At 42.3% G+C, this 15,949-nt stretch overlaps 1 protein-coding gene across 5 annotated transcripts in view; it reads right to left on the bottom strand.

The window, feature by feature from the left end:
• Window positions 1-4,340: 4,340 nt before the first annotated feature.
• IPCEF1 (interaction protein for cytohesin exchange factors 1) overlaps window positions 4,341-15,949 on the bottom strand; it is a 38,198-nt gene continuing 26,589 nt past the window's right edge. For 3 of the 5 annotated variants that reach the window (XM_028723713.2, XM_028723717.2, XM_028723715.2), the window contains 5 exons: window positions 15,318-15,379; window positions 14,076-14,167; window positions 8,504-8,891; window positions 5,760-5,947; window positions 4,341-5,421 (listed from right to left, as the gene is read on the bottom strand). In XM_028723713.2, coding sequence (XP_028579546.2) covers window positions 5,218-5,421; window positions 5,760-5,947; window positions 8,504-8,891; window positions 14,076-14,167; window positions 15,318-15,379 — 934 coding nt within the window. In that variant the 3' untranslated portion in view covers window positions 4,341-5,217. The remainder of the gene's footprint in view (window positions 5,422-5,759; window positions 5,948-8,503; window positions 8,892-14,075; window positions 14,168-15,317; window positions 15,380-15,949) is intronic. The other 2 variants (XM_028723714.2, XM_028723716.2) reach the window with 1 other exon arrangement.

Raw genomic sequence — 15,949 nt, 5'->3', positions numbered from 1 at the left:
CAGCGCCTCCTCAGGAGGTCCTGAGGGTGGCAACACGAGAACAGGCCTTCTCTGCTGTGGCTCACTGTCTGTGGAATACCCTCCCCAGGGAAGTTTGCCTGGAACCTTCATTCTACACCTTTAGGCACCCGGCAAAAACGTTCCTTTTTAACCAGGCCTTCGGTTTATCCGATTGACATCCTATGCCCTTTTTAAATGTGTTTTTTTGGGGGGTATTGGGTTGCTATTTTTATTTTTATTAGGTATTTTGTGGTTTTATATCTTGATTTTATTCTGTGAACTGCCCTGAGACCCCCGGGTATAGGGCAGTATATAAACTCAAATAACTACTACTACTACTCCCCAAATCCCAGGCCATTAACCATGCTGGCCAACAAAATCTGAAGATTACAGATTCCCCATCCCTGCTGATCTAAGTTGTTGCAGGAGCAACATCAGTACCACATCCAGATATGTGGCTTAAAAAGAGAGAGATCTTAGTCCTCAAGTGCATGTTTGGGCTAAAGGTGGGTCCCAGAACAGAAAACGCTGGAGACTAATAGTGTCAAAGTTTTGACTTGTTTTGGCCTGTTCTTGCACCTGCTCCTCAAAGGTGGGGAATCCCTTTCACCCTTGTGGGCAACTTTCCAGGGGCCACCTGGCATCCCACCAGCTCCAGCCAACTCACCCAACTTGTAGTTTGTGGGTGTGAATGGGCAGGCTCCCTCAAATAAGTGCTATCACTTAGCAGAAGGTGTTTAATCAGTGTGCAGCTTCCCCGTGTGGTGAAACACTGAACTGCACTGGACAACTTTCTCTATAAAGCTCCCTCGGCCCTGGACTGACTCCACCCACCCTGGTTGGCAGTGGAACAGACTCCCACATGAGATGGTGGACTCTCCTTCATTGGAGGTTGTAAAGCAGAGGTTGGGTGGTGGCCATCTGTTGTGGATGCTTTGGTTGACATTCCTGAAATACAGAGGGTTGGACCTGGTAATCTTCAGGATCCCATCCAACTATGATTCTTGGTAAGCCCTGTTGAGTTCAATTGGATTTACTCCCACAGGATTAGCCATGTGGAAACCCCTGGGCAGAAAGGAGTAGAAAGGGTTTCCCAATTCAGCTGAGTCTTCCTTGAGCTGTGGTGTATTCCTGTATCCTTCATTATTGACTTGTCCTCCAATTCAGATTTGCTCTTTAAGCCTGGCTATTGGCTTGTCCCACAGCTTCTGGTTCTGGGTTCACCTCAGATTTCTATGTCCAGCTGACATTGCCAGAGCCATAGCACTGTGGTGGTACACCTGCCTTGCATGCAGAAGGCCCCATGTTCAATATTCAGCATCTCCATGAAGGGCTAAGAGAGTCCCCTGCCTCAAGCCTTGGTGAGGCCCTGCTAGTCAGTGTGTAGACAATACTGAGCTAGATGGACCAATGGCCTGAGACAGTTTCCTATGTTCCTAGTAAAGTGACCTTCTCCTGGAGAAATTGGGTTCTAAATTGGGGAGAGGCAGGAGGGTAGAGAGAATAAGCACATTCATATCATACATTGAAAGCACTATGAAAGCACTTTAAACAGTCATGGCTCCCCCCCCCCCAAAAAAATAATTCTGTTAAAGGGGCTGAGAGTTGTTAGAAGATCCCAGATTCCCCTTCCAGGGCTACAATTCTCAGGGCGCTTTAGCAATCTTTCCTCCCAGGGAACTCTGGGAGTGGAATAGGGTCTCCTAACAACTCCCAGCACCCTTAACAAATAGCAGGTCCCAGAATTCTTTGGGGAAAGTCATGACTGTTTAAAGTGATATCCTAGTGCTTTAAGTATGTGGTGAGAATAAAGGAGGAAGAGAGAGGTCTCGTCCTCAGGACAATCTGTCAGAGAACCAGCCCATCATTCTCATGGGTGCTTTGCTAGTTTATGAATTAGCACAAAACAAAAACAAACACCAGCCAACTAGCCATAGCACTCATCTAGAAAAGAAATCCAGCACCTTTACGTGAAATTTATTTTTAACAAGGGTTGTTTGTATGTGAGAAATTATGCCTAGGGCATGGCAAGTCATGGCTGGAACTGAACCATGACTCTAAGGGTTGGGAGTTATTGCTCTGCATTGTGGTGGGTCTCTGCCTCTAAGCACATATCAGCACAGTTCAATGAAGCTTTTAGTCCAAGTGCTTACAAAGAGCTAGGAAACAGCTGCATCTCTTTGCTTCAGTGTGACATGGATAGGCGAAACCCATTACTTATGCAAATATAAGTAAATTATATTCTGCCCTCTGGCCAAGGCATCTTCAGTTGATCAAATAAATGCATCCATAATACAAAACAGGAACAAAAAGGAAAATATACTCTAACAAGTCCTTGTAGTACCATGAAAACCCAGCAGGTTGCGCTTGTGTGCCATTTTCAAAAACCCAGCAGAGAGAAACACACACACACAAACACACATACTGCTTTTTCTAGTGATACAAGCAGTTTTCAGGTACCATATTCTGCTGTCATAGATATTAGAACACTTTGTTTTGCATCTTTAAAAACATTTAGAATAAGTCATGTCACGGACAATAAATTAAACCCATTTCTTTACCATGTTCAGTCAATTCTTAAGTTTGCAATCACAATGGAAGTCATCTTTTACTAAAGGTGCAATCTCTTACCTGGGAGCAAGCCAGAATTGCTCTGGGAGGAGTGCTTTTCAGGAAGTACTTAATTCAGCTCGGGTAGACTGACATCTCCTTCACTGGAGGTTTTTAACAGAGGTTGGTGGACCATCTGCCAGAAATTCTTTAGTTGTGGTTCCTGCACTGCACAGGATTGGACTAGAGAACCCTCGGGGTCCCTTCCAACAGCACTACTGGCATTAAACAAGTAGCATTAAACAAGTGGTGAAGTGGTTAGAGGAGGGGTTGTAAAATGTGGTACTCTCCAGATCTGGTTGAACTACAACCCCATCACACCTGACCACTGACCTGAGTTTGCCCAGACCTGCTGCAATCATAGGAGCCAGTGCCTAGGGGCTGATGGCCCTTCGCCGCCCCCCTAAAATATTTGAGGGCCCCCCAAAAGTTGACTGGCATTGCCATTCAAATGGTGTGCATCTGCACACCTTGTGATCAATTATGTGGAGCAGGGCTTAAATGCCTCCCCCAATACTTCATTCAAGCTGGCACTGCTGGTTGCAATGTATACCAGACTGACACTCATACTTGGAATTGTCTTGTCTTTACCAGAAGAAAAAGAAAAGAAAAGAAAAGAAAGAGTTGTTCATTCTCTATTTATATGACATCTCAAGGGCAAAAGCAGTTTCAGCTTGCCTTCTCCCACTTGCAATAGAGTGGGGGACTTTGGGACAATGTCAGGAAGGCATTATTATTAAAAAGCAGAACTTGCCACAATCCAAAAAACAGCTCAGTCAAGATGAACAAATTTAATTGGAGATGTATATTCTGTTACGAGTGCTTCACACAAGCCAGGAAATACTATTCTAACTTAACGTTGCAAGAAAGCCGAAGAATTTCCTTCCTTCCTGCTAGAAAATTCACCTCACATAAATTAAAGAATGCTTTCTATAATTACAGTGGGTTTATTTGTAAACTAAGAGATTCATCAGGTCGACTGCTTTTCTGGGACTCAGCTGGAACTGAGCCAAAAAACTGAACCATTTTTTTAAAAAAAAATTGTGGGGGAGGGTAATGCCAAAATGTGCTTCCCCTTGTCATTTTTGCCAGTCCTTGTAAAAATATTCATTTATCCTGAATTCTGTGTTGCCCTTCGCTGCCTTCAATGGCATCATCATGTTGCAAGATTTGATTGGCTGTGTTGACCTGTATCATTTTATTCACTGATGTGATATCACCTGTAGCATCGTTGCATGATCCATTTCACTACAAGATCACTGACTACAACCACATTGACAACCCCTCCTCCACGGTGGGCAGGAGATGGATGGACAAAAATTCCTATCATGCAGAAAAGGTTTGCAGGTGAACATATGATGCAGGCCGGTATTCAGGCTGGTTCCCAACATTCTATCACACTCTGGCATATTATTGAAACTAAACCCATGGGAGAGATGCTATGCAAAGTGGAAGAAGCATTGTCTTGAATGGCTGGAGTCAGCACAAGGGACAAAATTGAATCTTTAGCAATACTGCACAATGAATATGGGTAGTAAGCAACAACATGCATTTGTAGGGCAAGCCAGCCAGATGCATTCTGCTGCAAATTAACCAAAAAAATTATATCCTGTTGAATCTCCCTGCAAAGTATACATATTTATATTGAGTAGAAGAGTTTTCTTTTTCTTTTGTAAGAATCTTTAGCTCTCTGTTCCATAAAACAGAAAAATAACAACCCAGAAACCTAATAGAGTTTGCACAACGCTGCAGAATTTATTTTGGCATGAAAAACAATTCAAATGCAACTTTCCCCAGATGATGTAAGGGAACAGCTTTTTTCCTGGCCATTCATAAAGACAGTGATGCTATGATTGCAAAAGGTGTTCACTCAACAGATGACAAGGCTTTTTAACAGGAGACAGGCACCATCCTGTCATCAGCAGAGGTTATAATCTTTATGGAAGTTTAGACAAGCTACAACAAAAGGGTGGTTTGTTTGTTTTTTTGAACCCTGGCAGCATTTCTACAACTTTTTATTTTTTTACTTCTCTTAACAAACTTTAAAATAACCATGAACTTCTTATTTACACTATGTACATACTCTTTAAAACCCTTAATGTCCAGATGTTGTGCTTGCTAAAATGTTTGTGCTATGAAGGTCAGCCATTTTTAAAAAATGGAATTCCAACTCCCGTCCACCAGATAATTGCTCTCCTCAGAAGTTCAGAAAGACTAGAACCATTGTGACGTCACCACTTGGGTAGTGGCATTCTGTCTTGAAGGAAGATAAGGTAAATCACTCACTTAAAGGAAGATAGAATGGTGAAGAGCCAGGGCTCAGGGTAGAGCATCTGTTTCGCATGCAGGAGGTCTGAGGTTTAATCCCAGGCGTGCCCTGGAAGGGCTGGGGAAAATCCCTTCCTGCCGTCCAATGTAGACAACACTGAACTAGATGGACTGCCATGGCTTAAGGCAGCTTCCTATGTTCCTAATACTGAGATAAGAAATAATGCTCTGGCTAACGGGTTGAGTTCTCCACTAGAAAAACAAAACCAGAAACGGTAGCAGCTTAAACTATTTGTAAATGAAGACAGTGTGGGGAAAGTACCACACAGTCCACTTCTCTCAGATAGTGCTTTCAATGAAAGATGGTTGCAGCATCGTCTCTGCTTCTGTGCTGTTTTCTTCAGGCGTATTCAGAACATCCTGCTGCTGATAGATATCTTGGACCAACATGGTGTTTGAATCCTTCCACTCCCTGTACTTCCTTGCTGTTAGCTCAGGATCCTCCAACAACTGGTTAATCGTGGCCAAGTCATGTTCCTTGCACTAGAAGAAAGAAAGAAAGAAAGAAAGAAAGAAAGAAAGAAAGAAAGAAAGAAAGAAAGAAAGAAAGAAAGAAAGAGAAGTTTGTGAAACTGGAAATGTGAGTTGACCACTAGAAGTCTCTCATATCTGGATTGTTGTCCAATCCTAATGTTCTCCTCTCCAAGCTATTGGCTCTGGAGACCAAAGAAGATAACATTTTCCTTCATTATTTTTTAAAAAATACCCACATTGTAAACACAACCATGATTTCAGGGATTTTCTGAGGCTGCTAAAATTTACACACAATGAGTTAAATGCCTCAACAACAGCTGAAGCACAGCAACTCCATAAACACTTACCTTTAAGGTACTATTCAGTGCTCGGATTTTGTGGAGTTTCTCATTAACAGCTGGGTTTTTGCACCTCTTGATGAAGGATTTTCTCAGCTCCTTTTTTGTAGAAGGTCGCCTGTCCCCAATGGGAGACAAACTCGCTTGCTCTAAGGACTTGTAAAGTTTCTCCATTTCATCTACGGAACTTTTTGCATCTGTAGGGAAGACAGAAGACAGGCTGTGTCTAGCAACAAGTCCTAGGGCTACTGAGTTGTACTAAGTTGCTCCTTATTTGTCTACTAGCACTCAAGTGACTGTACAAAGGATTTTTTAATTTTTTTTGGAGAGGCTTTGTTTTAATCTCTTCCAAGTTTTCCTAAAGTTATTTTCCCCACATTTAAAACAGCAAAGATTTAGCTCTATGGTATATCTGCAAATATTTGTATTTGAATACTTCCTAACGTGTGCATTTAGTCATTTTGCAACGCTGTGCAAAGATAACACCCTGTCAATTGTACTCGGACAAGAGCTAAATATAGACAATACTGAAGAAAAGAGCTGGTTGTGTCTGTCGCAAGACCATGACAGGAAAGAGCAATACTGGGGCCAATTTGCTGCAGCAGCATTTCCTGTGCATATCACTGCCTCATTAAACATGCCCTAATTATGGCAAAAAAATAAAATCTTTCCTACTCATTGTAAAAAGCAGTTGCATATAATTAACGGAAAGTCGCATCAGAATTTATAAATGTACACCTGCATAAAGTGTTTCTGTGACAGCTTTATGAAAACTCACATACACTGACCACAGAGCAAGAATTAGCTGTGGATGTGTGTGTTTCATTTAGTCTATACTCAGTAAAATAAAATTTTAAAAAAATTCATCGATGGGTTATATTGTTGTTGTTATATTTATTTATACCCCACCTCTTTCTCTGACAGGGACTCAAGGCGGCTTACAGATAAAATAAGAATAGCTAAAAACATAGAAAAAAATATTTTAAATAATTAAACATTAACAGTGTGTGAGAGAGAGTGTAACATATAGACAATCACAACAAAAAACAGTCTATAGAGCCCTACTCATAACAACTCTGATGATGTCAAATTAGGGTGTCCATTGTGGTGCTGGATATCAGAACAAAACCTATGTTCATCAGGCACTTGAGCCTTTATCACTGTTGAACATTTGCTTGAGAACATCAGTTAAAGTTTAGAGGAAGGAAGTGGTCACCCCTAGAACCAGCACAATGCCACTTAGCAGTTATCAAAGTACACCAAAGATCTTGCTCTCTTGTGTAACCAGCCACCCTGCCTCCCCTCAAGGCAAGGAACTCTGCCCCCCCCCCCCAGGAATGAAGCAACAAGCTCTGTCTCATATGATAGAAACATTTAATGGTCCTCATAGACCAGGGTTCTCATGAAGATTTCATGCTACTTCAGGCCCTCCCCCCAGTGCATCCCTTCCCCAGATTTATGAAAGTTGTAGGGGCATTCAAGGAGAGCTTACAGGGTTGTTGTGGCAAATGGGAGTTGTAGGCTGTACAGTGATACCTCGGTTTAAGAACAGTCCGGTTTAAGAACGATTTGGTTTACAAACTCCGCAAAACTGGAAAAATTGTCTTGGTTTGGGAACTTTACTCGGTCTAAGAACGGAATCCGAACGGTGGAAGGGCACCGGCGGTGGGAGGCCTCATTAGAGAAAGTGTGCCTCGGTTTAAGAACGGTTTCGGTTTAAGAACGGACTTCCGGATCGGATTAAGTTCATAAACCGAGGTACCACTGTATATGCACCAGATGTTTAAAGCTCATTCCCCACTCAACAAATTCTAGGAACTATGGCTTACTCCTCAAAGAGCTTGGGTTTCCAGGACTCAGACTACAGTTACTAGGATTCTTTGTAGAAGGAGGTGCTGTAAAAGTATGGCATTTGCACAGCCTACGTCTAAACCATTGGGAGAGCACCAGTTGGAGAGGCTATTATACTATTATAAATAATGCCTCATTATGTTGCAGCGATGTTTCATTTTCTAAAGCATCCCCCTTTTTTGTTCTCCATTATAACCAGCCTTGCTGCATCAACAACTGCCAAAGGAAATAAAAATGGCAGTGGTTGGACACTGCTCCCCCCCCCCCAAAAAAGGCCTGTAAATTGGAAGAGAAGCCTATGGACAGAGGGGCACGTACTCAAAATGCTTGTTTATAGCCTCACAGTCTCACACACAAACAAGAAGCCACAGAGATTTCTGTTTATTTTTCCTCCTCTGCTTTTAAAAAAAATTAAAGCCAGGAAGTAGTCTTGGCAGGCTGCATGCAAGTCAGGATGAACAGAAACATAATGTTTAACCTTTTTTTTGTTTTGTTTGTGGGGCAGGGTGGGGGGCAGGATCAGTTTCCCTGTGCTGCTGCTTCCATAGAGGAAAAGATAATGGGACCCCACAATTTTCACACACACACACACCTCCTTGGGTAAAAGAAGGAGTTTGTGAAGTGAGATTTAAGTTGAACATTGGTCGTTCAATTTGATACAGACAAAAATTCATTCATTTCAAGCCCTAGACTGGTTTCAACAAATCACATTGCTTCCTTCACCCATACTATCACTAAATGAAAGAAGAGGGGGCATCAATCACTACAACTTAAGAGTAGATATGGCACCAAATGCTGGGGACTGAACCTGGGACTCTCTGCAGGTAAAGCAAACAGGCTTTATGGGTCAGGCAGGAAGAGCAATATTGTAGGGCCAACAGATCATCTACTGCTTGACTCACCTTTAGGCAGAGTTTTCGATGCTGCTATTCTAGGCACAGGTAGGCTAGCCTTAGCACTGCGTAATGTAGATGTAGCCTCATTCAAAGAGATCCGAAAGCTGCAGTCGGGTTTGACAGTCCCACTTTCCAGTGTTTTGTTACAGCCTGTTACCAAGTGATCAGTATCCTGAGAGTCACCAGAGGCAGCTGGAGATTGATTGTCCATTTCTTCCCCAGGGGAAGAGTTGTTCACACTGTCGAGCCACGACTGTCTGTCTGGATACAATACTTTGGACAATGAGGAAGACGAGGATCCTTCAGACTTCATCAGGCTTTCCGGCGAGGACAAAGAACATGATACTTCACTTGATGCGTGCGATGTCAAAGAAGGCTCTTCCTGGTCCTGTTTCTGAGAATAAACAAGAAGGTGGGGTGGAATAAAGTCAAGTCAAAAGCTGGCGTGGCAATATAAAGGGACAAGGATCAGCAAATTTGAAAACATACTGTTCACTTGGGACACTGCCTGTGAACTTGGGGCTACCATATAGTATATGAATGAGTGGTATGGCTCCTTTGCCTAATTTTGCCTCAGTTTCACTCAGCCAAATATTGTTTCCTCCAAACAGTACTGGTTTTAAACAGAAGGCATCAGGTAGACATGGAGATAACCTCATAAATGTGTGAAAGACTGTCTCTTTCCCTACAGACTTTCTCAGGGGATTAGATCAGCAGAGGGGACCTTGTTGGTAGTTCTATTGCTCTCAGAAGGTCAGGGGTAGTGGCCTGAGAGAGGGCATTCTTATGGCAGCTCCTAAGCCACAGAATCCCCTCCCCACAGAGGTGTAACAAGCACCTCCCTTCTATAGTTTTTGCCATATGCTGAAAACTCACCCCTTTATCCTGGCTTTTGACTCCTGATATATATATATATTTGCCCAGTCCTTCTCCTTTACCTCAGAGAACAATCAAGGAAGATCAAGCAGGAAATACCACCTGAATAATCCATGTCACCATAGGGGCAATTCTTTGATATTAATTTCATTGTGAGAATTTTTTGTAAGCTGCTTTGAGAAACACTTGGAGTTATAAAGCAGGATATAACCAATACACACACACACACACACACACACACGTGCGCGCGCGCACACACACACACACACACACACTTATTTTGATCCTATGGCTAATTAAACAATTTACAGCCTTTTAACCTGGGGGAGGAGGTGTTGTTTTTGACTGTTACAACGTTACATATTTTTGTGTTTTCGTATTGTAAACCACCTTGTGATCCTTGGATGGAGGGTGATTTAGGAATTAATTAATTAATTAATTACATGTTTTAACTGGTTTTAATATTGTATTTTTATGTTTTTTTAGGCCACGCCTGGGACCATACAGTGAAGGTTGAGTAAGAAATCAAAGAAGGAGTACACCTCATATAAATTCTGCCAGAAAGAAAGAAAGAAGTTGGGATGAGCTTGAGGCAATGAGAGATGCCTCCGCTGCTGCCAAGTTAATAAATATTATCCAGACAGATTCCAGGAACTGTCTCCCCATGACAGCTACAGTTGAAGTCTCCCTGCTCTGGCTTCGTCATATTGGCCCAGCAGTCTGCTTTCAAGGCTTGAATATTCTGGACTTCATAAATCTTTAGAACAATTTAGATGGTCCAGAGTTCTGATACAAGTAGGACTAAGAGGTAAATGTGCCTCACTACCAGGGGAGTTCATTTATTCCAGGCAGACTACAAAGTAGAAGGATGCACGAAAAACACCAAGGAGAGACATGCTCCTTCCAAGGCAATGCTATTAATACCTGGGGTGCTTAAGAATGTATAGCTATAGTTTTAACTTGGGGGGAAATGCCACATGAAATGTTGCTGTGACGAAGTGGAACAGATCTTGATACACTATATGCCAATAAGACTTAACAGACTCAGAAGAGTCAGCAATGAAATGTTGATCATCTGCTTTGGCCATAAATCTCCCTCCTATGTAGAAATATGTAGAAATAAAGTGTTTTGTTGAAGCAGATCACAAAATCTGTAGCCAAGCATACCAACTCAATTTAAGAGCATTACATACCATAGGGCAGGGGTCAGCAGGGGGTCCACTGTCCCTCAGACCTTGGGGGGGGGGCAGACAATATTTGGGGGGGGGGGGGGAGGGAAATGAACAAATTCCTGTGCTCAACAAATAACCCAGAGATTCGTTTTAAATAAAAGGACACATTCTACTCATGCAAAGACACACTGATTCCTGGACCGTCCGCAGGCCAGATTGAGAAGGTGATTGGGCTGGATCCGGCCCCCGGGCCTTAGGTTGCCTACCCCTGCCATAGGATGTTAATAGTCTCATGGAGCTTCAGATAACTATTGAAAATGGTGCATGTTACTTGTGTAGCTGCAAGAATAAACCACCCTTTTCCCATTCATAAGCATTTCTTTTTTTAAACCCTCTGAAGTTTTGACTGAGCAATTTTCTATATCACAAATTGATTTTATTCAACAGTAAAATAAAAAGTGGAAATTATTGTCCCCATGGTTTTCTTACTTAAAATGACCTACACTTAACTTTTCAACTGCTTCATGACTCCCATCTATCAATAAACACCCAAGGAAGAATATTATAAAATGCAGGCGTTAGTGTTAGTAAATGGAAAAAGTATTCATTGGAAGATTAATGAGCCCTGAGGGGTCTATTTCAGACTAATGAGATATGCTGCACCTTGACAGCCCACCTGGAAATCTTTGTAGTCTATTGTCTCGAAATGACTGTTCCATTCAAGTAGATATGGGGGAGTTTGCAAATAAACATTTTCTTTCCTGTTTAAGGAAACTTGTAAAACCCCCACCCCCACCTCAAAATACTAATTTGCATTTGTTTCCATCTGGTTGGTGGCTAAACACAGAGAAGCACATCTACTCTTGGAATTAATTACCCAGTAATGATCACATAATCACTGAGTAATGCAGACTATTCCTGCTTTAGATACTTACATTCTGCCTGTACAGGGATTCCCACAGTTGAAAAGCACACACAGTGAAAGCAAAACACAAAATTATGAATCTGCATGATGCGTTCTAAAAATGGAGGCAACAGCAAAGTTTTGGTCCTACTCATTCCAGGCCCAGCTCAAAACATCCTGGCATTTGAAGCGAACCTCAAAATGGCACGCCCTGCAAGTACCATGATGCCTTGATTACTGGGAAGTTATGAGTTGGGTTTTATTGTTTTGTTTTCAATAGTGTGAACTGCTTTGGTGTTTTCTCTGTAGAGGAAAAGTGATATAGAAACATTTTAAATAAATAAATGTCGTGAGGACAATGTACTCCCTCCAGCAACAGAGGCAAAATGTCATTGGATACCAGTTGCTGGGAATCACAAGCAGGGATAGTGCTGTTATTCTCATGTCCTACTTGTCGATTTCCCGTAGACGCCTGGTAGTCCACTGTGAAAACAGGATGTTGGACTGCATAGGGCTTTGGTTTGATAAAGCAGGGCTCATCTTATGCTCTTATGATTAGCGATTAGAGGCCTCAGGCCCAAACTGCACCCCCCCCCAGGTGTATCAGCTGAGCTGTAGCCCAGGGCACAAACACAGAGAAAGAATGGTGACTGCATCAAGGGAACTTGCTGTCCTCTGGCCTACAACTCACCACCTCTTTCTTTCAGTAGCTTTCTCAAAAAGGAGTACGATAAAAAGTCTCAATAATATTTATGGGGGGGCAATCAAAAAGGAGGAAAAAGTTTGTCAGGTCTTACATCCTAGTCCTTCCTACAAGTTCTCTCTCATATGATGGGGGTGGGGGGTGGGAAACTGATGGGAAGGAATGATCTTGCAGACATGTTGGAAGCAGGCAGACTGACTGCTGTTAATGGCCTTGAAGTCAGAATGAAATTAACAAGCACTTCACTTTGTCAAAAGATGTGGAAGAGGTTAATGCCTGTTAGATAGCACTGTGGGAGAGGGAAATAATTTCTGTCCTTGGAATGGGACAGTGGTTGAGGTTCAATAATAATATGAGGCTGCTTTATTCACTGCTGTTATGCAAAAAAAAATTAAAAAAATCAACCGTTAAGTTTTAATATTACATTTTAATATGGCTTTATATTGCTGTTTATAAGCCATGTGATGAGAGATGAAACTGAGAACAAACAGCAGCCTGTTTTGGCTTATGCTGGCATACCTGAGCTGCAAGCAACTCACTAGATTATGGAGTCACTTCTGTGAACAGGAGACTTTCCCTATGTAGAAAGGTAACTCTGGATACAACCCTGTATCTTTAATTTGATATTACTGTAAATTTATCCACTGCCAGCTTATTCTTGAATTTAATTAGGATTTCCTTATCTTCCTTAAACACAAGGGGGTTGAATTAGGAGAGGGTGTTGGCAGCAGAATGACCCAATATCCGAACACTATAAAACCAAATTTAGCACCAGCAAAGTCTGGCGTAACTGACAATTGCACAAGCCAAGCACCTGCCTTCCCGAGCTCTACCTGGATGTGAAGTTATTTAAGGACAGAAATCCATGATTTAGAGGAAACTGCTATCAACTGGGCTCAGTGAATAGGCGGGTGGAATAGGTTATAGAAGAAGATTGGTTCAAAATTGTTGCAGCATTGTGAGAATAAAGAATGTGCTAGTGTTGAAAGTGCTAGAGCCATCCTGGGATGCATTTGATTCAACAAAAGCAAAGTGGGTTTTTGTACACCTGCCTCAAATTTATTTATTTTTAAAAACAAACTTCTGGCAGAATTGCAGCAATCCTAAGCCATGCGCTACACGCTGTGAGAGGCTTGTTCTTTTCTGTAAACCAAAAGGAAATAAGGCTGCCTGGGAAGGCTTTAGTAACTATTTGGCTGTGATAACTGTTATTTGCTTTCAGCATATAACAGTGTATTTAGCCAAGAGACGTCCGCACTGTGGTGTGACGGCGAGAATGTCGGACTAAAACTCATCCATACTTCCGCTTGCCCCATGCATTGAAATAATGGGTCTGAGAGGTTTTCTGGATTTATTGTGCTTTCTATACACAGTTTGTCATGCTGCTTTCCCTGGGAAAACCTACTCTTTAGCCTCCCTGCAGGGCATTCTGAGGGCAGGGAGGGGCTGAGCTGGGTCTGGATTCGTTGGTTCCCAAGCTGACCCCAATGCCATCAGGTGAGAGCATCAGTCCCAGTGTGGGCCTGACTTCCATTTTGGCCACCATGCACAGTGGATGCAGTACTAGTGACCCTTCCAGTGTCCAGGGTTAAAATGGAAGTCTAAGCTCCCTGAGTGACCCTCAGCTATTTTACAGGGCTGTTGTGAGGGGGGAAATGGGGGTGGGGGCAGGACCCGTATAGCACCTTGAGCTCTTTGGGGGAAACATGGGACAACAATTTAATTAATAAATGGTGAAGGAGTGTTTTGCATTTATTGTCTCGTATGACTGATTTCACAACAGGCCCCCTGCAAGAATACCGAGTGGAGAAGAAATGTACAGGGCTTTACTGCAGATCAGAGTGGCATCTTGCGAACTGGATAGGGCGACACTTGCACAAGCCATTTAGCAAACAGAAGCTAGCTAATTACTATAATACATACCAAATGAGGCGGCGGCAGCTGATCGGAATACGGAGGGGGTGGCGTCTCCACGTTTATTTCTAGATCTTCATGATCGCTCTCGCTATAGCACTCTGAAGCAAGAACACAACAGTTGAAGTGCATTAGATGTGCCAATTATAGCACTGGAAACAAAAGTAAACTTATTTCAGGTAACCTGAACTGAAAGCAAAACATACCGACTCTGACTCAGTCAGGGTCATCTGTATGCAAAACAAAGGGTATTTCCTGACATTTCTAATTAGCAGAATCTCTCTTTCTCTTTTTATCTTTCCACAGCGTTGCATGAAAAGAAGAAAGAGGAGGTGGAGGAGGAAGAAGACAAAGGCTTTAAAAAAAGCTCCAGGTTTACAAAGTTTCTCGCAGTCAGAGATAAGGGACAAGCAGAGGGTGAGCTACTGTTTAGAAAGGCAGCAAAAAGCTGCAGTACCCAAAAAACCCCTCTAACCACTGATGAAACAGGCCTCTCAGAACAAGGTTGCTCTGCAGGAAATAAACTATAGCTTTATATCTAATTCTATGAAAAATGAATTGATGCTCACACATTCTGAATGGACAGTCATGGCAAAAAAAGTGGTATCATAGTGCTTTAAATGTATGGTAGGAATGTCGCTATATATAAATACATAAACGTCTGCTTCAGATCAGACTTAAGAGGGAAGTGAAACTCTTAGTTGCTACTGGTGGGAGGTTGGGACATTCCTTGTCTTGTTTCATGCACTGAAATAGGATGTCTGGCCCTTCCAGGGAGACCCAGCTTCAGTGCTGTGGAGCTCTAGGAAATTTTGCCTCTGCCAAGGAGAGCTGGGAGTGCTCCATCTGAAAATCTGGAGAGCCTATGTCAGTCACTGTAGACAATACTAAGCTTAATGACCCAATGGCATGACTCAGGATAAGGCTTCTGTTCCTAAGATGTTCCCCTCTCTTTTCTGTATCTATGTGCCTAGACAGAATAAGGGCTTTAGACTAGAACAGCATTGGCCTATTGTCCTCCTTCCCAGTACAAAATGCATCTTTTGGATATCGTTGCAAAGCTCATAATTGCTAATCTAATCTAATCTAATCTAATCATTTTTTTTAAAAAAAAGTTGGCATCTAGCTCTAGCTGAACATTCATCTCTGAGTATTTTGAATATATTGAATGCCATATGTGTTATCCCTGGAAAACTCCTCAGGTAGAAAGGTGTAGAACAATCCCATTCAAAATGTTCCATTTGAGCATACCTTCTTCACTCTTTTTATTGGCTTGTTTGTCAAGGACAGCTGTACCTAATTTCTTCAGCCATCTGAAAAAATAAAAGCAAGCACAGACATTTGTATGGAATAGAAATAGCCAAGCTGAGAGAAAACAGGTTTGGTAGTTACCAAGTCACTTTCTCATCTTCAACTGAGGGTGAAATCCAATGTGTGCCTTTTCAATCATGAAAGGGTTCTGGGAGATGAGAGGAAGCAATTTTTGCCCACTCCTCCTTCCCCCAAAGTCCCTGAAAATAGGCTCCAGAGAATTTGGTAGCCTTCCAGAACAGGGAAGGAGGCAAGGATTGCCTTGCTTCCTCTTCCATTAGCAGCTCAAAAACTCTTCAGTCAGTATAAGGGACACCAACTAGATTCCACCCTGAGAATTTTGATAACAGTACAATAAACCATGAGTGGCTAATCTGTAGTTCTCCAAATGATATTGGACTACAACTGTTATCACCCTTGGCCATTGGCCATGCTGTCTGGGGCTGATGTGAATTAAGAGTTCAATAACACCTGGAAGGCACTACACTGCTACCTCTGCAATAAACTAAACCAAAGCAAACCCATGAATCAAGTACAGCACCTATTACAATTATTGAGTGAGAATGATTGAA

Source organism: Podarcis muralis, chromosome 3 (assembly GCF_964188315.1).
Source record: "Podarcis muralis chromosome 3, rPodMur119.hap1.1, whole genome shotgun sequence".
Lineage (NCBI taxonomy): Eukaryota > Metazoa > Chordata > Lepidosauria > Squamata > Lacertidae > Podarcis > Podarcis muralis.
This window is presented reverse-complemented; position numbering and strand designations above follow the sequence as displayed.